A 25,714-nucleotide genomic window follows, 5' to 3' on the forward strand; every position below is an offset into this window, starting at 1 on the left:
GAAGAAAAGACCCCATCATCTCAACGAGGGGAGTGCCCCAAATGTCACCGCAAGAGGAGTGGGAAACGTGGTTGTACAATCGTGCGAACCCCATCGAAGTTACGACACGAGGTTTTCCTGACCTCGTCTGAGGAGGACGAAGGAAAGCAGTCTAGAACTAGAAATTTGAATGCGTATGTAGAGGATGCGGTAGATCAGACGCCAGGTCAAGGATCATCTAGTGAAACTGTCAAGAAGTACAAGGAATACAAAAGTCGGTTGATGTCCTGGAGGAAGGATGTAGATACCCCTGCTCTTTTGAAGTAAGAAGTATAATGTGAATATGAACACGGCCCGAAATATTAGGAGTCTGTCTAAGTATACCATCGGGTTCTGACTAGCCTGTCAAACGTACGGTAAGAGGTAATTCAACTATTGGTATTAGTATCAAATGTCACGGTAATGGTATTAAAAGGAAGAGAAAGGGAAGCGAGATGAAATAGAAAAGTAGGGACACATCGTAGGATATCAGAAATGTATGAAAGTGATCTCGACCCGACAGTTCCGGCGTTCTCTACCGTCTCTTCGAACGCCCCTTGATGGGGCACATTACTCACTTCGTCTGAAAGCCGAACACTATTCAATGCCAAAAAAAAAGGCATCAAGGAGGTGACGTTCAGAGTACCAACCTCACAGCCCTACATCCAACCAACCATCAGCAAGCTTTTCCTTCTTCACAAAGCCCGCCTCAACCTAGCCACAGGCCCAGCCCTACCAGGATTCTCCCGATGGAACTGCAACACCCACGACTCGCAGCCCTGCAGGTCCCTCGCCGGCTGCCACGTCGGCTCGGCGTACTCCCACTCAACGAGATACTGCAGCCCCGTCCGCGGCGTCTTACCGGAGCCGGACCACCGCGAGTCGAGAATCGAGCGGAACGCCCAGCGCTCCTCGTCGGGCTTCCTGTCGTCGTGGTACTTGACCACGACGCGGCCCTGCTTTTCGGGTTCCGGCTGAGTGATTTCCGTCACGACTATGGCTTCGTGTTCCGCGCGGCGGGTTGTTCGGGGGTTGGCGGTGTCCTCGGAGGACGATGACGGTACACTTACGGATACAGGTTCCGGATTCAGCAGCTGAATTGCGTTAGTTCGTCTGAGCCAGGGGTCGAAGAGAAGGGACCAATCGAACCAGATCTCGGGTGTGAGTCTGCTCTGTGGAGATGGAGTCTCAAACTCAGATACACCGAAGCGCTTAGAAGAGAGAAAGGAAGGCAAAGAAGACGCACCGGCCCGCGACCACAAGGCATCAACCGTCGGCGCCTTCACCCACGCGTTGCAAAAGAGGCCTACGACGCCCATGAAGACCCGGATCGTCGAGCGGCGGGATCCAAACGCCCAGCGGTTCCAGCCCTCGAACTGGGCGCAGAGCTTGACGAGGCAGAGGATCAGGGCTCTGTCTGCGAACTGCGGGCCGGGGCTGGTAACCTGGGTGAGGTACACACGTCGGTCTGTGGGATCCGTGTTGGAGACGACGTCGTCTACTCTGTCGAGGATCGCGAGCTCGTCTAGCTGCGGTGAGGCTTGCGCGTCAGGGTGTTCTAGTTCGATGAGGAGGGTACGGACGACGGCGCGGATGGGCGGGAAGCGCATGAAGTTGTGGAGGGCATTGATGGGGATGTCGAATCTTCTAGCCAGGTAGACCAAGTCAGTGTGTACCGCTACATTTGGTGTGATGGAAGAACGGCGTGGATGATTAGACTGGAAGTGGTAGTCGCTGGGCCAAGTTGATCTGGTTCTCTTACATGGTTGAGCAAAGTTGACTTCGAGAATCGTGGCGTCAACCTTTGGCTCGTCGTAAGTCCACCCGGGCAGGACGTGTCGCTCTTCTAAAGCCGAATTCATCAGCCGGGTAAAGTGCTCGTCTGTGCTATTGTTGAAAGTGCTCTTGGTGTTGCTGTGGTGCCCAGAGACCAGCTTGGACACAATGGCACTACGTAAACCCATGCTGTCAAAGGTATTGTGATATATGCTGGGTGTTGCGTGAGAGTATTCGACTGAGGTAAATACTACAAAGGTATAGTGATGCTGTACAATAAGAATGTTTGATTGAAGTGAAGCAAGTCTATGGTTTGTAAAACGGAACTTTTCTCTCTGCGAGGGCTCTCCTCGAACATATACTCACCATCACAATTGGAAGGCATCGGATTGTGTTGTTGACGACCAAAGAATGGCACGACACTGTGTTTTCTGCTGTGCCACTCGCCTTTCACATAGCTCAAAGATGCCACCACAAATTTGGCATTCACATACAAGGGACAGCCAAAGACGTTGACACGACTACAAAGACTCTGTCTTCAACGTCTTGTCATTGAAGCTTTGGGTTATTGAGACACGAGTCCGTTGTCGAAAAACCTTGATGCCATGGTCCTACAAGATGAGAACAAGCCATTGTTTTGCTGATTGCACTGCCAACTCTGAGCAACTCAGGTCTTTCCCAGACGTCTCACTTGAGAATGGAACCCGAATTAGCAAAGAGAGAGAGAGAGAGAGAGAGAGAGAGAGAGAGAGAGAGAGAGAGAGGCTGAGTGGATTAGCAAGACATTGCCAAGCTCAGAAATAGCAATGCGCTCTGTAGGAAGCCTCCGCAACTTCCTTCGCAAAGATGGTCACATCACAGAAGATGAGACGTTGACAACAAGTGAGCGCGACAGTTAGATGCGTAACCTCGAAATTTCGGGTCACAGATCCGAATGACTAGCCCAGAAGCGAGTGTGCCAAGACCGGGTTGATAGTGGCACAGCTTGTCTTCTCAAACACAGCATGCGGCAGCCCTGCAGTAGACGGAATTCGGTCTTGTCAAAGGGGGAAACACGGCTTCTCGACGACGAGGACGATGAGCGGGCCCAAGCTCCTGACCTTACCATGTGTTGTCCACCATTGTAGGGGGTGACACATGACATCGCGCTGGCGATGGTGGGTAGGTAAACCACTTGGACTCCTTGAAGTAGATTCGCTTCGGGTTGGGTATGAGACTCTACTGTGGTGGATAATACGTGACAGGTGACAGGCTGACCAGTCGTCCCAGTGAGGTGCTCACATGGACGTGCGGGGTGTACCTCTCGCGGCCAGAGATGGCATGGAGCGATCATGAAGGGGAAAGAAAAAGCTAGGGATGGGTTGCTGTGCTCTGGACTGCATGTCTGGGATTCCTCCCGCAATAGGCGCCGAGTAGAAACAGGCACGTCCAATGAGGGGCGGTGCCTGGACAAGCCGCAAGCACCTCGACTTAGCCCTGTGACTGACAGCGCTGGCCAACGAGATGATGCTTATCAGATGAATTATGGGCAGCTTGGAGGCGAGGTGGGAGGAAGAGAAAAGGAAGAAACAAGCGCGACCCAATGCCACTTTGGATCTTGGCCAGGTATTGCGTGTCTTCCAGAGGTGGCTAAATCAACCACTGCCCGACATTGTGTGGCCATAGAACTCTCGAGACCCTTGAAAAAATTCAAGATCAGAGCTCGACAGACTTTTTCTTCTCTCATCGGGCCCAGCGGACGGGTAAGATGCGGTCAAGATGCAAGGAAAATGTCTGCTGTAGGTGTTCTCGACTCGTGCGGGATGGGTCAAGCAGACAAGGGGAGAGCCTGCAGACGTTGGTTGGTCTCTTTACCGTGGGGGAAGACTGCATCCAATGAGAAAAGAATCAGAAACCGGAGCTTAGACTGCGAGATACCCACGAGCTAGACGATGCTGCCATGTATATTCCGCAACCGATGGGTGACAAAGAGTCTTGTTGTTAATTAAAGAAAGCCCAGGGCGGGCTGAACCCGAGAGTCGGGTATGGTGATGGTGCCACTGGTGCTCAGGACGTTGGGTACGACTCGACCGGACTGAAAACGCCCAACCAACTGGTTGCATCGAGTGCCGAGTGTCGAGTGTTGAGTCTGATCAGGTCTGTACGACATCGGGGGCGTTGGTCGCTTTGCCCCGTTGCAGCATGTGTTGCGTGCCCTGGGCCCTGGCTATGTTGCGCAGTACCTTGACTAGGCAGGGAATGCTTCTCCCACGGGGCGTCGGTGGACTTGGCCATTGGACCATCGGTGCGGAACAGTGAACTAGAACATGTCGTAGACGGATTGCTTGATGAAAGACCGTCGGTCAGCAACGTCCAGGGGATATCGGATTTCTGTCCTGGCTAAGAGATGAGGTCAGCGTTCGGGGTCTTGACAGAGTGTACTCGTTTGTTCTACTCCGTATGTACAGACGTGACTGGAGGCACTTGAGATAAAGTAAAGAATCCCCACCGACTTTCCCGGTGGCTAGTGACGATATGATGGCATGCGTCAGCGAGAAAGCAAGGCGTGATTGGTTCTGCCGGGACCTCTCAGTAAGGCAAGCCGGTGTGGTGGACTTGGGTCGTGAGGTCTTGGGGTCTTTCAGATGGAAATTCTCACAGGGTGTCCCACGCCAGTTCTTGACCATTAAGGTGAGGAAAAGTGGGCACTGCGACCTGACCTTCTTATCGATTAGGTTGGAAGGAGGAATCTCTGCCTTATCTTATCTCTGAGGTGCCTTCCAGTTGACTCTCAGTGAAAATGCTTGAATGCGCCCAGCACATGGAAGACGAACCCAGTCACTTGTAGAATGTCTCGATGCCACCCAGACACATGAAAGACTGCATGCGATGTAAACTTCACTTCTGGATACTTGACGGATAGTACTTGTTGGCGATTTGATTTGCTTGCAACTTGTAAGGTCTTGCTTGATACCTAAGGTAGCGAAGGCGATGCTTCAATCCATCTAGGTAAACAATGTGTACGGAGTACAGAGTACCTCCAAGGTGATTAATGGAATGAAGGACTACCTGCCTATCCTGAGATGGCATCTTCATCTCATGTCTCTCAGACAAACCGGAGGCTACCTGGACAATCAGCAAGTGAGGTCTTGTTTTCTCTGGGCTGTTGGAGACTTATTAACCTGATTGAGATGATTTGACTGTTCTTCACCCATTGTTCTCTCTCTCTCTCTCTCTCTCTCTCTCTCTCTCTCTCTCTCTCTCTCTCAGTCCGCTTTCCCCTCCATCACTCCCCCCGGTTCCGAATTCCATGTTCCACCCCCACCATCTGCCGTCACCAATTGCGGTCGGCGACTCGGTCGCATCAGCTGCTTGTCGCATTCAAGTTCTCATCCGCCGTGTCGCGCCCAACAACCCCATCAATGACGTCCTCAGCTCCTCGTAGAGCGGATTCGGGCTAAGGTAGGTAGGTAGGTAGGTAGGTAGGTAGGTAGGTACCTTGCTTCACTTCTCCTTTGCGCTGTTCGACGTGTAGGTACAGAGAAAGAGGACCTGATTGATTCAATCAATTCCTTACCTTCATTGCCGCAACTCTCGACCTTCGACTCGAACTGAGACGCCACCTCTCTGATTGCCCTGCTCTAATCCCCGCCATCCGTCCACTCATCCATCCATCCCATTGCCTTGTGCATCCCATCACCCCCATCCCATCCTGGCCCCCTCTACATCCACATCACCTCGCTCGACCTCGCCGTGTCTTGTTGCACCTTCTTCCCGGTTCTTACCTTAGCAGCCACCTTCCTGCGTTGGCTCACCCTCAGCAACATCTTCTCTCCTCCAATCAGAGCTTCGTGCCTTGCCTTGCAGATACCTCACCATCACCCTCACCCTAACCTCGCCAACCTCCTCTACTCCGTACCTCTATCTAACACGACAGATACCTAATTACCACCTTTACATGAACGCCAGCCGCCAGCGTCACCCCGACTACCGAACTTCGTCATCTTCCGGTCGCTCTCCATACAATCCAAGCTCAGACCACGCCTACCCGTACCTAAAGACTTCGTATCGCGGTCCATCTTGCTCGACTCATCCCCAACTTTTCGTTCTCTCTCGACACTGCACGCCGTCCACATACACCACAGGGAATAATCCAAAGTCGCACTCCATATTTCTACCAATCGCCCGCGGTCCTGCTTCACCCGCTCGCGCCTTCCGTCTTGGCCACCTGGTCGCAACATCATTCCCCTCCGAATTTCAACCACCTAGATTCACCAAGACAACCACAACAATAACAACAGCGAGACTACCTTAGCTTTCCTCACCAGGACGCAATCGCCTGATCACATCGCAACCAAGAGCCACAAGCTATAACCAAACACTCCACCCGACCACCGAGAACACCACGATCACGACCACCATCAACGTTAGGATATCGCGCAAGTCTAAGGGTCCCCAACCACAACCGACCCCGTCGCATCCCATCTCAACACAGCGCAACACATCTGATGAATCGCTGTCGCAGACCCGCGTGCTGCTAGTAACTGGATGCACCTTAGATCCAGTTACACACTTTCTCTTTGCTCCTCCGTGGAGCCTGTCGCCACGCTCCTGGTCGCCATCGCACATCGACGCTGCCGCTGCGCCCCTCTCGCAAAATCCCGCTCGTCATTTTTGGTCTTCGCTCCCCCGCCTCGACCTCTCCGTCTCGTGTCTCTTGACTTTCTTCTCAATCCACCAACTACTGCCAACGACCGGCAGCCCGACTTGTCCAACTGTCATCTTCTCGCGGGAACTACCTGCGTCGACTGTCAAGTTGTCTGATAATATACCAATCGAGACGCGAAGCTAGCCATCGCAGACGGGAAATAGCGGATTGACACTGCGCACAGCTGCTTCAAGTCGCTGCGCTGCAATCGGACACCCGAGCTTAGTCTGCTCACCACAGGACGAAGCATCACCAATCCAAGGACGTCACAGCGGCGCGCACCGCCGCCCTCAAACTGCCAGTCTGGACCCTCGAGCTCGACTTGTCCCCCCAACTTGTCCCCCACACTACCCGACCCGGACGACACCTCGCATTCCAGCTTGTACATTCCACACAGCCCACCATGAACGGCACTCAACAGACCCAAGACGTTGTCGCACAAGAGCCATTGCAGCCAGCAGCCGCCAATGCCAATGCTGCTGCCAATGCCAATGGTTCGTCGACGGCGGCTAAGAAGCGCAAGAAGGAGAGCCTGAAGCCCATTATTACCACCGAGACACCACCGTAAGTTTGACCAAGAACGTTTCCTTTTCTTTTACTTTGCTCTGCCCTCCCCTCTTCATGCCGCATTGTTGTTTTATTTCCATTTCCTTTGATGGCGGGGAAGTTGCAGATTGCTGGTTTTCATTACCTCAATTTTGTTGCTATTTAGCGCCCCAAGCTTCATTTACACAGGACATTATCACCCTTTCATCCTCCTCCACCATCCATACTATTACCCCTCTATCCTGTCTTAAAGGCGCCACGCCCGGTGCCGCACGTTCTTCCCTGCGCTCTATCCGTATGGCGGGGCGAAGTACGGGGGGCCAAGCGACACAGACCAGGCGAGTTTGAGCCTGTCAAGTCCGACAGGCCCTGTCCAATTCCAATTCAGTCCAGTCCAGTCCGGTTCGGTTCAGTTCAGTTCGGCCCAGTCCGAGTTGGCACACGGCACAGCGAAAGCAGAGGGCAGCGTCTAGTCAGTGTGCCCAGCACCGCGCCGCGCAGTTTGTCTCACACCCGGGCATCTGGAAATATGCAGAGTAACGGACCGCCTTCGAAAGAGGCTGCGACAGCACTGTCAAAGACGTGGAAGAAGAGCACGATGAGACGACAGACAACGAATAGATGCTCAGGGGATCCATCTAGTGGGACCAACGCTGATACCCGACGACATGGTGGCTCTGCATTGGACGCTACCGTTGCCGTTGCACAGGGAAGCCATTGGCCGAACCCAAGATGGACGTTTGTTTGGCGCGCTGAACGTCAGCCAGAAGAATGGACGGCTCCTCCACACCGCAGATATTACGGGTCGCCAGCTGTCGCCACCACCGCCCGGTAGCTCAGCAGCAGTAACAGCAGCATCACCACAACCCTAGAAGCGCAGCAAGCACTTGGGGGTTGGCGGTGCATGTTATTGATGTGCCTCGCACTGCGCTCCGCCTGTGCGACGGCGGATATCGGGACGTTCTGGATGAGAGATGGCCAAGAGCACGCTTCATGCTGCGCAAAGAATCATACTTGGTGGTGGTGGTGGCATGTTGGCATGCTAGGTGCGCCGACCGGTGCGGGAACGTTTCTGGCGCCACCACTTTGACGAGCGAGACATGACCGTCACCGTCATCGGCCATCGTCAACTGGACTAGCTGGACTCAACTGAACTGGACTGTCAATGTGGCCTGTTTTGCATTGGGCAGACAAACTGGACTGTGAATATTCACTTTTGGAGACTAGAGGTCGGCATACCAAGCTGGTATCACCCTCACCTGGTGGTCTGAGAGAGGTATCACGATTCCTCAACCCGCTCACCCAACACCCTAACTACCAAGTTGTGGCTTGGGGTAGGTGCAGGCGCGGTAAAGGTATCCCTGGGCCCAGGATGCTTGCTTGCTGCTGGCACTGGCAAGTTGTTGCTGCTGCTGACGCGACTGCGACTACAACCTGAACCCGACGGGAGGACGATCTGCTCTGGCTTTGAGGTGGGCAGTCCCCGCTGACCCTCGCCGTCCACCCTGACCCTGAGGTGACGCTACCCGACCCTGGCCCAAGTGGCCCAGGCCTGGGATTCTTATTGCGTCGCCAGACCACCTTCTGACCCCCCGTCCCTGGCCTGCTGTTCCCGCCCGTTCTCCTCACTCACATCACCGACCCCTCCTCTCCTCTCATTACCTGCTTTTTTCTTGCTACCTTACCGACTGGGGGTGCCCTTTCTGCGCCTTATCCGTCCAGAGTGTCCCGCTTCCAGTGCCTTTTAGTTGGGGATACCAGAGACAGAGAGAGTGTGTGTGAGAGAGAAAGAGAGAGAGAGGAACACAGAACACACAGAAAGGAGCAGCAGCAGCAGCGGCACGCACGCATTGTATCCTTTCCCACGTACCTGCCTTACGGATACCTGCCTCTTTAAAAAAAAAAAAAAACCTTCTTTGCTCACTACCTACCTCATCGGCCTTTACCACGCTGGCCTGCTGTTCTTATTTTTTATTTGCCTTTTTTTTTTTTGCTGGCTGAACACATCCCGCGCCTCACCCGCCGCCTCGCCTCGCCTCGACCGCTTTCCACCTACCATCCTTTCCCTCCCATCCATCTTCCCTTTTCAACCTTTTCTTTATCCACCCTAGTCGGCCTTCGACTGGACTTGCCGCTGTCACTCCATTCTACGTTTTCACTTTCCCATGTTGTGAACAGCACCGGTTTCGCACTGGATCTTGTCCTGGCCATCATTTCTGCCAATTTTCCCTTTTTTCCGCTTGTTGTTTTTCATCTTTCCCATCGCTCGGTCCTCGGCTTGTTCGATCCTCTTTTTCGATCCATTCCTTCCTTTGCTATAGGACTGTTCGCGCCGGATGCGCAATGTTGCAAACATGAGCTTCCTAAAGACAAGGTTTCTGCTCTTCCTCCTCCCGTTGTCGCATTCCGTGGCCCGTCTGGCGGCTGCGAAATCTTTGCCCACCGACCTGCTATTCTCCACCCCCGCCATTTCAATCACAGACACGACGCCGCTTGCCAATTTGCGCGCCATGACCTGAATCACAGCTACACAGACTGGCACTTGCGACATTGAAGCTAACTCCTTCTCCTCTGATAGAACCCATCAATTGTCCGCTGCTATGCAGAACTCGCCGACTTCGACATCATCCGGCGAAGACCCCGCCGAGAACACAGCCGACGAGGAGGATTCCGAGGATTACTGCAAGGGCGGCTACCACCCTGTCCAGATTGGCGAAAAGTTCAAGGACGGAAAGTACACCATCGTGCGCAAGCTCGGATGGGGTCATTTCTCCACCGTGTGGCTTTCGAGAGATAACAACTCTGGCAAGCATGTCGCCTTGAAGGTTGTTCGTTCTGCTGCGCACTATACCGAGACCGCCATCGACGAAATCAAGCTCCTCAACAAGATTGTCCAGGCCAAGCCAGACCACCCCGGCCGCAAGCATGTGGTCAGCTTGCTCGACTCCTTTGAACACAAAGGTCCGAACGGCACACACGTCTGTATGGTGTTCGAAGTTTTGGGCGAGAACCTTTTGGGTCTCATTAAGAAATGGAACCACCGAGGTATCCCTACGGCTTTGGTCAAGCAGATCACGAAGCAAGTGCTGCTCGGCCTCGACTACCTACACCGCGAATGTGGCATTATTCACACCGATCTGAAGCCCGAGAACGTCCTCATCGAAATTGGCGACGTCGAACAGATTGTCAAGAAGGTCGTTAAGAGCGAACCTGGCGACAAAGAGAACAACAGAAACGGTCGCAGGAGGAGACGCACTCTCATCACAGGCAGTCAGCCGTTGCCGTCTCCTCTGAATGCCAGTTTCAACCACAACAACCTCTTCCCTAGCACCAACTCCAGCCTCAGCCAAGTGCTACACGAAGGTACGCGTCCCTCCTCTCTCAACACCGCCACTTCGCACCCCGCGATTTGCGCCACTTCGTTCACAACGGGCCTGTCGCCCCACGAACTCTTCCACCCCCATCACGTTCTGCTTAGCGACCACATGCTGACTCTGGCTGCGATTTTAGATGGCAAGACATCCAGCAACGCTTCTCCCAAGCGCGACGCTGACCAAAAGGCGCGCGAAAAGACAGCGTGAGCATTACCCCATCTGGCTAGATAGTGCAAGAGGTTCACCTGATACTGACCGCCCCTTCTCACCACAGTGATCTCCTCACGAAGGAAGTTTCCGGCATTTCACTCGACAAGACCAACTCACCATCTTCAGGGGATAAGCGCAAGGCGGATGATGCGCATGCATTCGATGTTATCAGCGTCAAGATTGCGGATTTAGGCAACGCCTGCTGGGTCAACCACCACTTTACCAATGATATCCAGACCCGGCAGTATCGGTCGCCTGAGGTCATTCTGGGCGCGAAATGGGGCGCCAGCACCGATGTTTGGAGTATGGCAGCAATGGTAAGCATGCCCTACTCAGTGCTATACCCTTCTGGGTCGTAGCAGGTACTCTTGATCTTTTCCCATCTGACGATAAACTTTCAGGTTTTCGAACTCATCACAGGAGATTATCTCTTCGACCCTCAATCCGGAACCAAGTATGGAAAGGACGACGACCACATTGCACAAATTATCGAGCTTTTGGGGCCCTTCCCCAAGTCACTGTGCCTATCCGGCAAGTGGTCCCAAGAGATTTTCAACCGAAAAGGCGAACTACGAAACATTCACCGCCTGCGCCACTGGGCTCTGACAGACGTCCTCCGCGAGAAATATCATTTCAAAGAGGAGGAGGGAAAGCGCATTGCCGATTTCCTGACGCCCATGCTTGAGCTGGTACCCGAGAAGCGTGCCAATGCTGGAGGTATGGCTGGTCATGTGTGGCTCGACGACACCCCGGGGATGAAGGGTGTCCGAATCAATGGGCTTGAGGTTGGCAGCCGAGGCGAGGGCATCGATGGCTGGGCGACTGAGGTGCGGAAACGGTAGGGAGAGTCAGAAACGATGACCGCTTTGAATGCAGGGGGGCCACCGAAGATATTAACGTAATTTTATTTGAACGGTCACGGGCTCCCATTCCCCCTGCATTGCATCATCAGCATTTCTGCATCTTTGTCGCCAGCGTTCGTTATTGTTCCCTGACTTTGGCTTGGTGTTCGCAACCTTTCTATAGCACAATGCGCGAGGTTCCGCTCCTTGCAAGTGCTCAAACACAGAAGCGCTTTGTACGCTGCTATACACTCAAAAAACCCACAACTTGATGAAAGTAACTGCACATGATAGAGGGGAAGAGGATGGTGATCGAGGGAGGAAGGAAAGGAAGGAAAGCAAAGGAAATGGAAGGGAAGGGAAGGGGACGCATATGAGGGAAGGGGAAAGCCAAATCACACATGGTGAGGCATAGCCAGAGTTTGACATTTTCTGTCAGACGCAATGAATAGAATCAAGGAGAATAGGAAAGGACGGGACAAATGGGAAGGTCTTACCCTATGATGAACATGGATGCTTTGTATGCCGTGAACCATTGTCGGTTCCTTCCACAGGTATTTTGTGCCTGAAACTCACGCCTGTGATTTACAAGTACCATGTTGAGATCGAATGTATCCTGATGCAGAATGAGATGGAGAGAGACATGTTCAATGGAAGGTGACGATGCGATGCTGAGGGCAGTCAAAGAGGCGTTCCTTTCTTGCATCATGCTTCAATGCGCTGGATCCCAAGTACCTAGATGAACTTCAACGTGAGCCCCGCCGCAACCCTTCTTGACAGATGCCTGCTTTTGTGCCGGACGAGAACAGAGTGGTCTGGTGGTGTCTCACAATGCCAGAAATGAAGAGGCCGAGGGCTCTTCGATTGGTACCTTGAAATGTTTGCATTCTTCTTCTCTCGGTTCCTAAAAATCCTTTTGCTCATCACAGCCCTCGACCCCGGAACGCCAGTTTGATGCTCAAATAATACAAGTGTTGAGCTCCTCTTTTTCATCAAGCCCAGTGAAGGAAAATCATCACCCCTCTCCCAAGGGCCCATGTTTGGCTAATCTCCAGCCTATCCTGACAGCTACCATGAACTTCTTCCTGCCTTACCGCTTCTTGCGGTTCTGAGTCATCTTTCGGAACGCCTCTAGACCACCAGCACCGATGGGACGATGCTCGGGCGCCCGCGAGACATCGTAGGTGCTCTTGGGCGCGATGGTGTAGCTGTCGGGGAGACCTCCGGGACGGGCACGGTTCGACGTAGCGACGGGTGCGAGCATAGCCTCGCGCTCCAGTTCTCTGGCGGATTGGGATGGGCGCTGCGTGAGGGTGAACTGGGAGCTTCCAGCCTGGCGCTGGGACATCTTGAGAGCTCTGGAGTGAGATTGTTAGCATTGTAGTCAGAGGGCGTTTCACCATTAAGACGTACTCATAGTCGAACTCGCGCGTCTCAACGTGACGCTTCTTGTAGTCATCAGTCCGCTTGAGGATTGGTCGGCTCCAGTCACCCAGGAGACGCTCGGCCATGCGCTTGATGCTGGGTTCGGGTCTCTTGGAGCGGGTGTAAAAGTAGACAACCTTTCCGATGCCACTGCTCAGCAAAGTCTCCTTCTCAATGGGGAGCCTGATCAGCGTGGTGAAGATATCGCGCTGGATGTTGTATGCCGGAAGACTGCCGTCGTTCAGAGGTTCAAGGAAGAACTTGACGTGCTGAAGGAAGTTGGTATCGGGATCGAGGATGGCGTGCTGGATGTTGTTCCGGTTCAGGAGGCCGGTCACTGATGGTAAGAGCTTCAGTTTGTGAACGGCTGGCTGGCCAGCCTCGCGCGCTGTGTTGTCAGCTTCGCAAGCCTTCTCCATGGCGACCTTGAGATCGGCAATCTCCTCATCGATTTCATCCTCGAGGTCCTGCATTGTCCACCGTTAGCTAGCACTCCCAAGACCGTAAATAACGCGTTGCTACCCACAATCTCGTCCTTCTTCTTCTTGCGCTTGACGGGGCCCTTCATGGCCGCGTCCAACGCCCGATCAATCGCTCTCCGTCTGCGCTCCTCGGGACTGAGATGAGACTCATCATCAATCTCAGGCTCGGCAGGCTTGCTGGGGCGCGGCTTCCTCTCGCCAGCATCGGCTTGGCGTCTCGACTTCCGTGCCGGGCCTCTCGAATCGATATCCATGTCGCCAGAGACCTCATCATCTCGTGATCTCTTCTCTCGGCGTCCTTCCTTGGGCTTCTTCGCTTTTGCGCCGTCGGCGATCTTGCGCTTCGACGCCTTGAGCGTCTTTGCCACATCTTCGTCAACGGCTACTGGCCGATCCTCAATGTTTGCCGTCTCTGGGTCGTAGTCCTCGAACTGATCCTCGTCGATTTCTGATAGCAAGTCGTCGTCGGAGACGTTGGCGGCATCCTCGCGACGCTCCTCATCGCGGTCGGGCGCTGGGGACTCGGGGAGGGATTCGATATCCGACATTGTGACTGATCCAGATGTGCGCACGCTATGTAGGAATTTTCGAAGCGCGACTCTGGGGGTTGATGAGAGAGGAATGGGTTGGTTTCCACGAAATGGATGGTGTAAAAAGAGCCGCCTTGCCTCGCCGTCGTCCCCCTTCGATTTTCAGATGGCCCAAGCTCAAGTCGTAAAGGAACTGGGAAGGAGTCACCAGCCACAAAGTGCCTAGAAAGTGGGTCGCAGTGTCCCAGCTGTGGCTAGGGCATAGAATGTTCTTGGCTAATTTCGGTACGTACTTTACCAAGTCCCAAAGAGCTAGGTACCTTAAGGTCGAAGCCACCGGGAGGTTCCGTTGCCTGAGGCACGGTTTGTTTACTTTGATTTCTAGAACTGTGGTTTGTTCTTGACAGCAGCTAGAATATTTCGACCCTTGGCCGCCACCCCCGGACCGATCGCGACGAGAGCTGCTAGGCACTTCCCACCCACATCACTACTTCACTTTGTCTTCCTAGATTGTCGCATGAAAAGAAGTTCACAATGGATCGCCGAACCTACGAAAGCCCCATGGAATGGGAATACCAGGACCGAGGTCCCCTAGATGCGACCAGCCCATTTTCCCAAGTTGCGAGAAGTAGCAATCAGAATAGTGAGCTCACACCCCAGTCACGATATCCAAACTATCGTCACAGGTCATCCGCTGGCCTCTATTTTGAGAATATTTACTGACCTCCCTGCCTTTACTCAGTCTTCAACTCGCCAAACAAATTCGCCACAAGCTCCAAGCCAAACCCATTCTCTAGTCCATCCAAGCCGAATCTCTTTGCGAACACCCCGTCTAAGCCGCTACCAGCTTTACCACAGACGTCTCTTTTCTCGCCTAGAATACAAAGTAGCAACACCGCGCCGCCATTCCGAAACCCTGCCTTCACTACCCCGCGCAAACCGTTCGATGAGAGCGCCTTTTCGGAAGCTTCAGGCGCAGAGACTAGCCCCGCCTTGACGGAAAATTCGGAATTTCCAGACGACACACCCGACGTCGATCGATTCGGCGACATGAACATGGGCACCATCACTCCGTCCAAGGTCAACAAGAACCTTCGCTACGGCAAGGCTGGCCTCCAGTCGTTGAAGCGCCATGTCCCTGGCAAGGGCGAGATTCCCCGAAGTGGACGAGACTACCCCGCTATAAGGAAGCGAAAGCGACACAATATGGACAGGGACGTCGGCAGCGTCCGGTTCCACGGATCACAGGATTGGGATGATTCGGAGGAGGACTCGGATGACAGTGGATCTCGCTCAGCAGGTGCGCGTGGTGGCAAGGGCAGCAGAAAGACGAAGAAGAATCGCAGCTGGATCAGCAATCTCTTCCACACATTGGAGGAACACCCAAATGCGCCCGAGAATCTCTACCGCTGGATTCAACTTCTGATCAACTGCGCCATTGTATCGGGCTTTGTGTTCGTCTGTTGGACCATGTTTGATTCTGTGCGGTCGGATATTCGAAACGCCAACGATGCAGCCCGGTTGGACATTGAGAACAGGATCACTCAATGCCGCACGGAATACACCCTGAATGAGTGCATCAAGAAGGACCGGCCTGCCCTTAAGGCCATGTGCGATGAGTGGGCCGAGTGTATGATTCAGGACTCATCAGCCATCATGAGAGTTCGGGTCACGGTCAAGCAAATTGCCGAAATCCTCAATGAATTTGCTGGTGCCATGCAGATGAAAGCTTGGGTAAGCAACATCTCCTAACTTCATCTAATGACAGGCCAGCTAACAATCACAGCTCTTCTTCTTTGGCGTTGTTTTCCTCAGCATCATTGCCAACAACCTTGCTTTGGGTCGCATGGCGAATAATGCCGGCCCATCGCGTCCTACGCCATCACATCGCGCTTCTTCTAGCATGGCTCCCGAGCCATCGGTGATACCAGAACCCTCTCAGGCGTACATGTGGGTTCCTGTTCAGACGCCATCGCACCGCCGACACCTGCAGTACGACAACGACGACACCGATACTGACGGTGCATCGCCGCCAAAGATGAAGGCGATCATGCCGCCTCAAACCCCTTCAGGACGCCGTAGCCCAAGCAAGGGTGATCGCGACCGCCTGCGAAGTCCCACGAAATACGGACGAGCTCTGAGCCCCGTCAAGGGTTACTGAGAAAGCAGGAGTAGGCTTATAAGGGGGCTCTCAAGAATATGCACTATCCTGCAGAAGAACGAGGGCGAACAGCGAAACAGGGGTACACAATGCATGGGATTGGAGTTGCAAGGTTTAATTGTATAAAGTACATATTCAGGAACAAGGTTTTGGGGGCCAGATGCGGCGTCATTTGGAGGCTCGGGACGAGATGGGGTGGGCTTCGGCTACTGCTTCCACTGGCGATCAGGATGCGTTGTTTTGCAGACACACAGAGACTCGCGGGGACCTCATCCTTGCAACTACTCACAATGCTGAAAAGTTCATTTGTCACTATCTCTAATTGTACGACCGCAGAGGCCGCATTTCCTACACCAGAGCCCAGCTCACGATTCGGTACCTTAGGTAAGAAACGTATAAAGCACCTGGGGACTTCCTCTTATCGATAACTGGGCTAGGCCCAGTTCGATTTTATGACGTCAAAGAAACGGCCTTTGGCGGAGAATTCGGCCCTGTCAAAATTTGTCTCCACCTCCAACAGACGGGACCATTCGAATTGGGGATCCCTGAATCGCGGCATCGCAATCTTTTCCAGCGCTGGAGCGGAGGAAACTGGAAGAGCTCCTGAGGCTGAACTGCTGAAGCAGCGCAAGACTTCGCAGGGCATATCTCTGCGGCAGATCTCACCATGACCATAACTGTCCGGTAGCAACCTGTGTCATGCATCACATCCTCAGATAGAGCGCATCCAGCTCACGCGACGGAGTATATTCCGTCTCCCCTGAGCCCTGAGCCCTGAGCGGTGATCCCCTCCTGGCGGCTTGCCCGGGAGGATGTGCTACCCCGAAGCATCACCTACCTACCTGTTGGACCCCCAAAACTGCCCTGTTTTCGGCAGAGACACTCGCTTCCAACTAGAGTAAGGTAGAATCTGTCTCGGAGAAGAGGGGTCGGGGAACAAACACCGTGGAATGTTGGGCGAGCGAACGAGCTAGGCGTTGGTCGCACAAGCCACGATGTCGCGAGCTTTCACGCACGGCATAGACGGGATGCTTAGTGTGGCTTAATTCTTTCTTCCGGAAGTGTAGTGTATTCCCGTCTCTTCGAAACGCCTCAGTATGGCGCATGTTCGGGCTGGGAGTTGGGTCTCGTTCAACCGTTCAGCCCATGTGTGCCCGAGACCCGGATTTGCAGGGCAAGGAGCTCCATGTCATCTCATCCTCTGTGTTTTCTCTTTTCACGCGTGGATATGTGCCTACATGAGGCCCGGAGCAAAGTTTACAAGACCGAAGGCCTCGTTGTATGTGTCTATTGGCGCGGGGGCAGCAAAAACCTAATTCTCTTCACACTTCAGACTACTCCAGTCGGAAGAATCCATCCATCCACATCCAGTCTCGGGATGCCTAGGTAATCACGATGGGAGATGTGCCAGGACACCGTCGTATCAGAGCTCCAACTTGGCAACCACCTCAGGTACCTCTGCTCTACCGGGCAAGGGAAACCCCTGACGCAATGAGGGTCGCCGACCAGGGTTTTTGCCAGAACGCGTTATGGTCGATGCCCCATAATCGCAATTCAGCATCGCCAGAGTGGACTACAGCGGAGGAAAAGTTCCAGCCCGGTCTGAGATCGTGATGTCTGTCTCGAGGAACCCCTCGTGCTTCAGAGCATGGAGTTGTCAAGGCTTAAGGCACTCGGCGCGTCACAACTGGACTTGACAGTAGGTCCTTCATGCGATGAGATGGTCTCTGAGTTGGGGGGACTTTGGCTTCCAGAAGGGTTGACTGCCGGGCTCAAAAGTAGCCAAATCAGGATGACCTACAACTCTCTCCTGGTAGCGGCAGCAGACTAACTTGAGGTGCGTTGGTCTGTTGGATCATTGGATTGCTAGCTGAGGTAAGGTACACTAGGAAAACGGAGGAGATATACGGGCACCTTATCCATAATACGGTATTATCTTGGAGGCTCGGATTGAAGACCTGCGAAAAATACGCTCTGCTGGCGCTCGGACTCGTCGACGGGCAGGTTTCTAACTGATGGGATTGGGAAGCTACACAGAGGAAGTGGAGATAGTTACCGCTAATGAGTGACGTAGGTAGTGCCACTTATCTGAAAAGAACCATCGCAACTCGCTTGGCTTTCTTACTCTTGAGATGAAATACTTTCGGATAGTGAAGGGTATCGAGGTTTCAATATGGCGATGTCTTATACAGAACATTGACAAAAAATGTGTGAGAGAGAGAGGCAAATCGTGGATGCTTCCATTATATATTCAAGACGGTAAGGTAAGGTGGATTGGCTGCGTGAAGCTCAATACGTACCCTTACCAATCGAAGCTGCGCGTAAGGTATGTTACCTCTTGCTTACCTCAATGCGCATGCCTTGCTTGCCTTTGTTACCGCTAGCCAGTCATTTCCCAGAGTACAGAAAGAAAGTAAGGTACTTGATTCAGCTGAAAAGAAGTCGGTCTCAACTTCTTTCAGGTTTGCCTGAGGCGTCCCAGCCCTGCCTTGGAAGCAAAAGAGTTTCACCTACCCCTCGCGCCTCAGACGGAAGGATGGAAGGTACTGCGTACAATTTCAGGTAGCTGGACCTTGCGCGGCTGGAAGCTCGGGAATCTGGGGAAGGAGCTGCCCTGGCACGTAGGTGTCCGTACCTCCTCCTTCTCAAGGAGTCAGGACCAAGGCCAAGCAAGGTAAGGAAGGTACCTCACCTTACGTTCCGTGCTTCCTTCCCTTCCAAGTTCCCTCAGTCTGTATTCGTAAGATACCTCCTCCGTAAAGAATACTTGCCTGAATTACGGGATTGCATCTTGCGTGTCTGTGCTTCATCTACCGTCTTTCCCTCCTTCCGTCGCCTCGTCCGTCTTCTCTGACTGGGGACCCAACCTGGCCGCTCGCTGCACACTGCCATCCCTTCCCGCCTTTCCCACCACCCGTTTCTCTTCATCACGGGCTGCCCAATTTTTGCGCTCCCTGCCTCATATTCCCTTCAGTCATTCACCACCCACGCCATTTCCCACCGGCCTAATGACATCCTAATAGTTGGCGCACAAGAATTCTCAAGTGCCACATACCCTTTCTCCACAGGGTAATTGCATATCCAATTGCACACGGAGCGCATGGTTCGATAGCAAGTGCCTTTACCAAAGAGGGGCAGTTGTCGCTGTCAACCTGCCGTCCTCCCGTCTCTTGACACCGCTTGCTTGTCCGCCGCTCGACGACAACGATAGCATCGACGGCTAGCCAAGGTCAATTCACCTACTGTGCAATCCAGCCTTCCGTGGCCACCTCCCGCGACCTGTCTGATTCTTACGCCCGACGCCTTTCTTGCGCGCGCCTCCTGGTCAGCTCTCTACCTCGCGCGAACCACCTAGACACTGAACGTAGCTACTGGGTGGCAGTCTCCCTAGGCCATACCTGTCCGAAGGTTTCTGTTCTTTTCTAGGATCCATGACGACCAGCTCCCGCCTTTGAACGGCCTCATTATGTCAATTCACAAACAAAGTCCTAAAAGTCGAGTTCGCCCTGTAGACTCGGCACGAGCCTACAACCAGTCAACCTGAAGCGCTCAACTACTGCCGATATGGAGGAGGCACCCGATAGTCAACAGCAGCCTCAACCCGCTGCCGGCTCTGCTTCCTCCGCGAGGGCACCACCTGCAACCGCTTCCTCTTCAACCTCCGCTCCTCCCAATGCGCCTACACCGTCAAGCAGCTCTAGTGCTGCTCAACTGTCGGCCAAGAGGAGGAGAGGCCTAGGAGTGGTCACGCCTAATGCCTGTACCGAGTGTCGCAAAAAGCGAGCAAAAGTAAGCCAGCACCCGATAGTACCCTCGCACCCACCTACGCTTTCTTTGCGCTGACAATCTCACGAATAGTGCGACGGACAAAAACCCTGCGGTCGGTGCAAGGCTCAGAAGGACGTAGAATGTGTCTACGAGGTCCCAGTCCGCCAATCCAAGGAGAATCTCCGAACCGAGCTCGAGAATTTGCGCCAACGTCAGAAAAGCAGCGATCAGGTCATAGCCGCCCTCGTTCGCCCCGATATGTGGGAGGATGTGTTGCAACGATTGCGCAATGGACAATCGCTTGAATCAGTCTCGGACTGGATAGGTGGTGCTGCTGGTGATGGTGCGAGGACTTCCTTTGCACGCCCAAACGAACAATCTAGCGATGCAAGCGCAGGCCCAGGGACTCGCCCAGGGGGGTTTCCGGCGCCCATCAGAACCAGGAACCTAGGAGACCATGGCTCCGTAGTCATGAGTCCAATTACTGGGCAGTCTGGTTTGCGCCAGGAGATTGATCCGAATAGCCCTTGGCACCCTTCATCACACAGCCAGAGCACTCGAAGCAACTCCCATCCCGACGCAATGAATTGGAGCGCAGACAACAATAGGCCGCCACAGGGGCTATTCGACACCTGGGCTGAGTCGGCAAGTAACACAGAAGCCTCCGAAGGCGGCTCGAAGCATCAAGGCGCCGACCAGGTGCTAGCCCCGCTAGAATTGCCTGACATGAAGCTGCCCCCCGAAGAATGGACGAACATTACGGATGACGGCTCATTGGTGCAACACTTGCTGGCCTTGTACTTCTGTTGGGAGTACCCAACCTTTGCGTCTCTGAGTAAGGAGCATTTTCTCAGGGATTTCCAGAATGGCGTCGAACGCTACTGCTCTCCGATACTCGTAAACGCACTCTTGGCCCTCGGGTGCCGTTTCTCCAGTAAGCCGAGCACAAGAGCGAATCCCAACGACCCGTACACATCTGGCGATCACTTTTTCAAAGAAGCACAAAGTTTGTTCTACAAGGAGAAAAACCACCACAATCTCACCACCATTCAAGCTCTGGGAATAATGTCTATTCGAGAAGCCAGCTGTGGCAGAGACTCGGAAAGCTGGTACTATGCCGGACAAAGCATTCGTCTTGCTATTGAGATGGGACTTCATCAACTCGAGGAAGATGGAGATGATGACGAGTTTGCGGTTCAGGCTGCAACTTTCTGGGGCGCGTTCGCTCTCGACCAGTGAGTTTCTTATACAAAAGTCTGGCATCTTGTCTCGCAACCTAACTATCTCCCAGTGCATGGTCTTTAGCGACTGGCTCGCTTCCGCAGTGTTCCTGCTTTCCTCATCTGCCGCCAAAGCCTGCCATAATAGATGACATAGAAGCCTCTCTTTGGATCCCTTACACCGACGATGGTAAGTCTTTGATAAACTTAGGCGAGGCTTCAGGCTCTCCAAGCGACAGAGGCTCAGGTTCATCGATAGGCGCACCGTTGCAGCGGTCCGCCGAGCAGCCATCCAACGTTCGATCCGTTTATAAGTGCTTTTGTGAATTGAGCGAGCTCGTGCACCAAAGCCTTTACGTTTTGCACTCCCCGGGGCGGCCGCTGACTAGCCGTGACCTTCTCGGCATTTATACCCAGTACCTCAACTGGTATGACAAGATACCGGAGGTTCTGAGGCTTGGGCACAACTTCACACCGGCGGTCCTGTTCGCGCAGTAAGTTTTGCTCAACAGAGATACATAGCTGCAACATGTACTAACCGAATACCGCTACAGCATGTACTATCATTTCGCGATCCTGCTGCTGTTTCGACCCCTCATCAAGCTCAAGATCATTGGCTCTAAGCTATTGCCCCGAGACGTATGTGGGCAGGCGGCAGATGCTATCCAAGGCCTACTACGATCCTACTCGCAATTGTACACACTACGCCGGACACCATCGTTTGTCCCGTACTTTGTACTCACATCAGCCATTATGCATCTAGCCATCGGTGCCACAACCTCCTCGTCGCTGCCGTTGCAGAAGGCCTTTGAAGGGCCAGGTCAGAACACCGACCCCAACGATCCACCCTTTTATCCGCCTCGCGTTGTAGAAGCCATCCAGCAAGGTATCCGAGATCTGGAGGAGATGGCACCATGCCACCATTTTGCTGAACAGGCACTGAACATACTACGGTACCTTGCGAAGAAGTGGAACATGGACGTCGACATGGGCGGCGAAGTAGCCTCGGATGCCGAGTACGCACATCTCGTTAGGCCGTACACCAGCAGTCTCAACTTCTTTGCACCGAACGTCATTGAAGATGACTTTATCTGCGCCTGGGGAGGCAACGCCGATGCAGCCGACGTACCGAACCCGGCGGTAGCCATGGGCTTGAAACCTACGGAACCAGGACAAGCATCAGTCGAGCGGGCGGCCAAGGTGTTGGAGAACCCTCTTTTTTGGCCGTTCCCGATGCAGGGGCGGCCGATGCTCCCTACAGGCGTTGAGCTCGCAGATGCTGGATTCGAGAGAATCTGATGCGAGCGAATAGAGGACTCGAACAACGCACCAAAACAAGATGCAGTCATATCGAACCCATTCAGCTATAACATGGGCCACTGTGTATAAGTGGACTTGGGATCAAAGGCGGGGCCTCGTTCTGCCCGCATGGGAGTTTGGCCTCGGGCAAGGCATTTTGTTTTTGTGATACCCTACCATTTCTATTGGAGATGAAGACTACATGTGCTTCAGAGCATGCTGTCTCGGACCCCTTCCATGTACTTAGTGCAGCTATGTTGACGGCTGTCAGTGTGGCACCACAGTGCTAGGTTGCGGTGTTACGAGGATCTAGAGGGCAAATGCTACTCGCTTTGTGCAAATGAAAAGATGTTTCCAAGGAGCCAAGGTCTGTAAGAGTGTAGTGCGAGTGAGGTTCGTGGTTGATGTCGTCGTGAGGCTCACTTGATCCATAGAGATATGTCATTCCGAGTGTAAGTACCTACCTAGAGGTAAGGTAACCTAAGGTAAAGGTAGGTAATGCAAGTAGTGTAGACGTGCTCTGAGGCGGCAGGGATTGCCCTTACCGAGGCATGCAACGTAATCTCATTGGCCCAATGCATTGGACAGGCGGGTGATGATGCACTTTCCTATCTCATGCCAGCGACAAGCGCATTTGCCTGAGGTGGCAGGGCCGAAAGGTGATAGGCGACGCCGCGACCTCGGCTTACGGTCGGTCGGTCGCCCGCGGGCTCAGGTCAGATCAGCAGGAGCACAGAAGCAACAGGCGCACTCCACGTCAGTCGCGATGAGCGTGCCCCCCGAGGTCCCTGCAACTTTCCGTCATTAAACCGTCCATCCTGTCCGCACTTACCTTGCCTTGCGGATACACCTTTACCACCTCGACTCTGGCGTTTGCGAGAGAGCTTACCTACGTTAATACCTAATTCGCACTTCCGCCAACCACTTTCACTTCCCTCACAAATCCCAGCGTCGCTGTGTTGTCATTTGCAACCCCTTCATCTTGACATATCGCCCTCTTCTTCATTCTCTTCGTGCTGACACCACCACCGCGCGCTTTTCCTCTGTACCTGTTCAGTTCCACCTCCGGTCCGACTATTCGTTGCGCAACCTTCGCCACGCCTTAATGATTTGAATCTTGCATCATGTCGACTTCCGCCGATATCCCCAACAAAACGCGACTATCGCATCAGCCGTCCAAGATCCGCGCCGTTCTTTCATTACCGCCGCAATGGCTTCACATGTACGAAGAGTTCATCACCAAGAACTCTAGTCAGGTCTCTCAAATAGAGTCGGCCTTACGGTCCCTCACCTATATCATCCCTGGTAAGGCACCTCTCCACACAAGACTGTCTTCGCTATCGCCCATCTAACACTGCCTCTGAAAGGTCGGTTCCGCGACGCCGAAATTGCTTCCGAAACTGTCCATTCGAGTGTACAGCTCCTTTCTCTTTATCATGATACCCTTCTTATGCGCGCTCTGTCGCGCATCCCGATGGCGCGACTGCCATCCCCTCATGCCCGATATACAAAATACTGGACTCAGCGCAGTCCCATGTACCGGCGCATTGCCATGTTACTGCAAATGGTCACATACACACAGCTGCTATGCGAGATGGCTGCTAAGAGGCGTGGCGGCGAGCGCAGTCGATGGCGCGTCGTCGTGCTCTTGGAGGCTATCAAGGCCATCTGCCGCCTATTACTATTGCGCGTGACGCGCTCTCGTCCTCTTGTGTCGCCCGTTCTCCCGGAACGTGAGCCTATCCCTGAAGAAACCGAGGCCGAAAGTGACGCCGCTCTGAAGGATATTCTGGAAGAGCCGACCAATGGACACGCACCGGAAGACAGCGAAGAGGCGCAGAAGCCTCATGAGAAAGACTGGACGATGCCCAGGACTGGCATGAGCCTTCCTTCGCTGCCCAACGCTGGCGATATTAGCGGCTATCTTCTGGGCAAAGTGTTGACAGCAGAGGATATCAAACCAGCTGCAAAGCTGCTGAATCAGCTGCAGGGCAGTGCACAGGCAGCAGAGGTGCTACACATCCTCGCACCGTTGGTGTATGCCATTGCTTTGTCGAAAAGCAAGAATAAGAAGTCATGGACACCGTGGCTAGTTGGTCTGAGCGTTGAATACGCAGCACGACAACTCAGAGACCGGGGCTTCAGGACAACGCCACTCGAACGCGACGAATGGAGCAAGAGAGGCTGGGCCATGGGATGGTGGACCATGCGCGGAGCATTCTACGAGAACATCATGAAGGGTGTTGTCGGCGGCGTGCGATCCAGAGTACCCAACTTGGTCGGTGGCATTCTGGAGGACTACGAGTACTTGTGGGAGAACTACTACTTCAGCACCAGTGCCTAAATGTAGGCTGCTCGGCGTTCGTTCTGCGCCGGTGTCAGTCGTAACGATTGATTCGGTTTACAAGTCAGCATCCGCCTGGCCTTCGCAGAGTATTGCTTGCATTTCTATGCAATTCAGGGCTTGATCAAGGCGCCAAGAACCCTCCCAGACCGCCTCAAGCCACCGTCTAGGTCCCTCATGCGGCCCAGCAAGGACAGCGAATCAGATTTGTGAAGGCTTTCTTTTTGCCATCACCACGCAAAATGCCAGGTGTTTGTGCAACTCGAGCTCCACGCATATCCCCCAACGTAACACCGTGCGTCGAACCCAAGCATTTCAGTTTCTTTTGACTGGCGTCGTAGAGTCGGTGGATACACGCTGAGGGCTTGACATGCGGCTCTTCAGGGAGACCAGGAGCCAAGCCAAATCGTCATCCACACAACGTTTCCGATGCGAATGTGCAACGTGCGCAAAGGGACCCGGTTTCGTGCAAATGCTCCGAATGGCTACAACATGGTCGAGAGGATCCATTGGTATCGGTCAGGGGGACAGTCGGGGAACACACTCTGGAGCCAGTTTGGCCAGGCTCGATATACGTGTGAAGCCGGAAGCAAGGAGGGTTGCGACTCTGCGAGCCATGCTTCTGAATTGCCCATTTTGAGACACTCAAGCCAGCCGCCATAGCAAAGGAATGCAATTCCGGTGCCACAGCAGTGGCGCGATGACGACTATCGAGATATGTGCATCATCCGGGTGCTCACTCGTTTGCTGGAGAAGTAAGGACTGCGGCCCTGATTCTCCGCCTCTTGTCTCGCCATGTTTGACTTGAGAGCGGCTATTGTCACGCGGTATTACAAGGCTGGTAGTTCGTATTACACGCGGACCCGACTGCCGTACAAGGGGGGAAGATGGCCAATGTTTGGACCCTAGAGTATGAACAGAGACCTAGATGATGAGTACCTAGGTATCGGATGTTGGTAGGATCTGTATGACTAGCTAGCTGTTTAGCCACTTTTTGGCAATAAGTGTATCCCTTTTAATGCTCCCTTGTGT

At 53.6% G+C, this 25,714-nt stretch overlaps 6 protein-coding genes across 6 annotated transcripts; 4 read left to right on the forward strand and 2 right to left on the reverse strand.

Moving 5' to 3' along the window:
* Window positions 1-379: 379 nt before the first annotated feature.
* BDZ83DRAFT_697169 (uncharacterized protein) lies at window positions 380-1,928 on the reverse strand. Its single transcript, XM_060511380.1, has 3 exons — window positions 1,509-1,928; window positions 1,085-1,463; window positions 380-1,018 (listed from the first exon to the last, which is right to left on the reverse strand). Exons 1-3 carry the CDS (start codon window positions 1,878-1,880, stop codon window positions 714-716), a joined length of 1,056 nt encoding a protein of 351 aa, XP_060366172.1. The 5' UTR covers window positions 1,881-1,928; the 3' UTR covers window positions 380-713.
* A 7,699-nt stretch (window positions 1,929-9,627) lies between these two features.
* BDZ83DRAFT_575207 (kinase-like domain-containing protein) lies at window positions 9,628-11,453 on the forward strand (the record flags this gene model as incomplete). Its single annotated transcript, XM_060504783.1, has 4 exons — window positions 9,628-10,390; window positions 10,538-10,604; window positions 10,676-10,928; window positions 11,013-11,453. The coding sequence occupies 4 exons, from the start codon at window positions 9,628-9,630 to the stop codon at window positions 11,451-11,453; spliced, it is 1,524 nt and encodes a 507-aa protein (XP_060366173.1).
* A 1,090-nt stretch (window positions 11,454-12,543) lies between these two features.
* BDZ83DRAFT_740315 (uncharacterized protein) lies at window positions 12,544-14,042 on the reverse strand (the record flags this gene model as incomplete). The annotated part of the gene is made up of 3 exons (XM_060513064.1): window positions 13,405-14,042; window positions 12,867-13,345; window positions 12,544-12,811 (listed from the first exon to the last, which is right to left on the reverse strand). The coding sequence occupies exons 1-3, from the start codon at window positions 13,906-13,908 to the stop codon at window positions 12,544-12,546; spliced, it is 1,251 nt and encodes a 416-aa protein (XP_060366174.1). The 5' UTR covers window positions 13,909-14,042.
* A 382-nt stretch (window positions 14,043-14,424) lies between these two features.
* Window positions 14,425-16,051, forward strand: BDZ83DRAFT_575223 (Di-sulfide bridge nucleocytoplasmic transport domain-containing protein; the record flags this gene model as incomplete). The annotated part of the gene is made up of 3 exons (XM_060504785.1): window positions 14,425-14,533; window positions 14,633-15,624; window positions 15,677-16,051. The coding sequence occupies 3 exons, from the start codon at window positions 14,425-14,427 to the stop codon at window positions 16,049-16,051; spliced, it is 1,476 nt and encodes a 491-aa protein (XP_060366175.1).
* A 3,292-nt stretch (window positions 16,052-19,343) lies between these two features.
* Window positions 19,344-22,481, forward strand: BDZ83DRAFT_272066 (fungal-specific transcription factor). The gene is made up of 4 exons (XM_060502062.1): window positions 19,344-19,840; window positions 19,910-21,054; window positions 21,111-21,533; window positions 21,594-22,481. The coding sequence occupies exons 1-4, from the start codon at window positions 19,616-19,618 to the stop codon at window positions 22,336-22,338; spliced, it is 2,538 nt and encodes an 845-aa protein (XP_060366176.1). The 5' UTR covers window positions 19,344-19,615; the 3' UTR covers window positions 22,339-22,481.
* Window positions 22,482-23,304: 823 nt separating this feature from the next.
* Window positions 23,305-24,867, forward strand: BDZ83DRAFT_272092 (peroxisomal membrane protein). Its single transcript, XM_060502063.1, has 2 exons — window positions 23,305-23,643; window positions 23,706-24,867. The coding sequence occupies exons 1-2, from the start codon at window positions 23,463-23,465 to the stop codon at window positions 24,680-24,682; spliced, it is 1,158 nt and encodes a 385-aa protein (XP_060366177.1). The 5' UTR covers window positions 23,305-23,462; the 3' UTR covers window positions 24,683-24,867.
* The last annotated feature ends 847 nt before the right edge of the window (window positions 24,868-25,714 follow it).

This window comes from Colletotrichum acutatum (genome assembly GCF_030867785.1).
Source record: "Colletotrichum acutatum strain CBS 112980 chromosome Unknown BDZ83scaffold_35, whole genome shotgun sequence".
Lineage (NCBI taxonomy): Eukaryota > Fungi > Ascomycota > Sordariomycetes > Glomerellales > Glomerellaceae > Colletotrichum > Colletotrichum acutatum.

Excerpts from the sequence above, each read along its gene's own strand:
- BDZ83DRAFT_697169 (XM_060511380.1), bottom strand. The coding sequence starts at position 1,880 with ATGAATTCGGCTTTAGAAGAGCGACACGTCCTGCCCGGGTGGACTTAC. Across the intron at positions 1,464-1,508 it reads TCGACAGAGTAGACGACGTC|GTTACCAGCCCCGGCCCGCA; the intron begins GTCTCCAACACG and ends TACCTCACCCAG. Across the intron at positions 1,019-1,084 it reads TCCGGAACCTGTATCCGTAA|CCATAGTCGTGACGGAAATC; the intron begins GTGTACCGTCAT and ends CGGAACACGAAG.
- BDZ83DRAFT_272066 (XM_060502062.1), top strand. The coding sequence starts at position 19,616 with ATGGAGGAGGCACCCGATAGTCAACAGCAGCCTCAACCCGCTGCCGGC. Across the intron at positions 21,055-21,110 it reads GGCGCGTTCGCTCTCGACCA|TGCATGGTCTTTAGCGACTG; the intron begins GTGAGTTTCTTA and ends ACTATCTCCCAG. Across the intron at positions 21,534-21,593 it reads CCGGCGGTCCTGTTCGCGCA|CATGTACTATCATTTCGCGA; the intron begins GTAAGTTTTGCT and ends ATACCGCTACAG.
- BDZ83DRAFT_272092 (XM_060502063.1), top strand. The coding sequence starts at position 23,463 with ATGTCGACTTCCGCCGATATCCCCAACAAAACGCGACTATCGCATCAG. Across the intron at positions 23,644-23,705 it reads CCTCACCTATATCATCCCTG|GTCGGTTCCGCGACGCCGAA; the intron begins GTAAGGCACCTC and ends TGCCTCTGAAAG.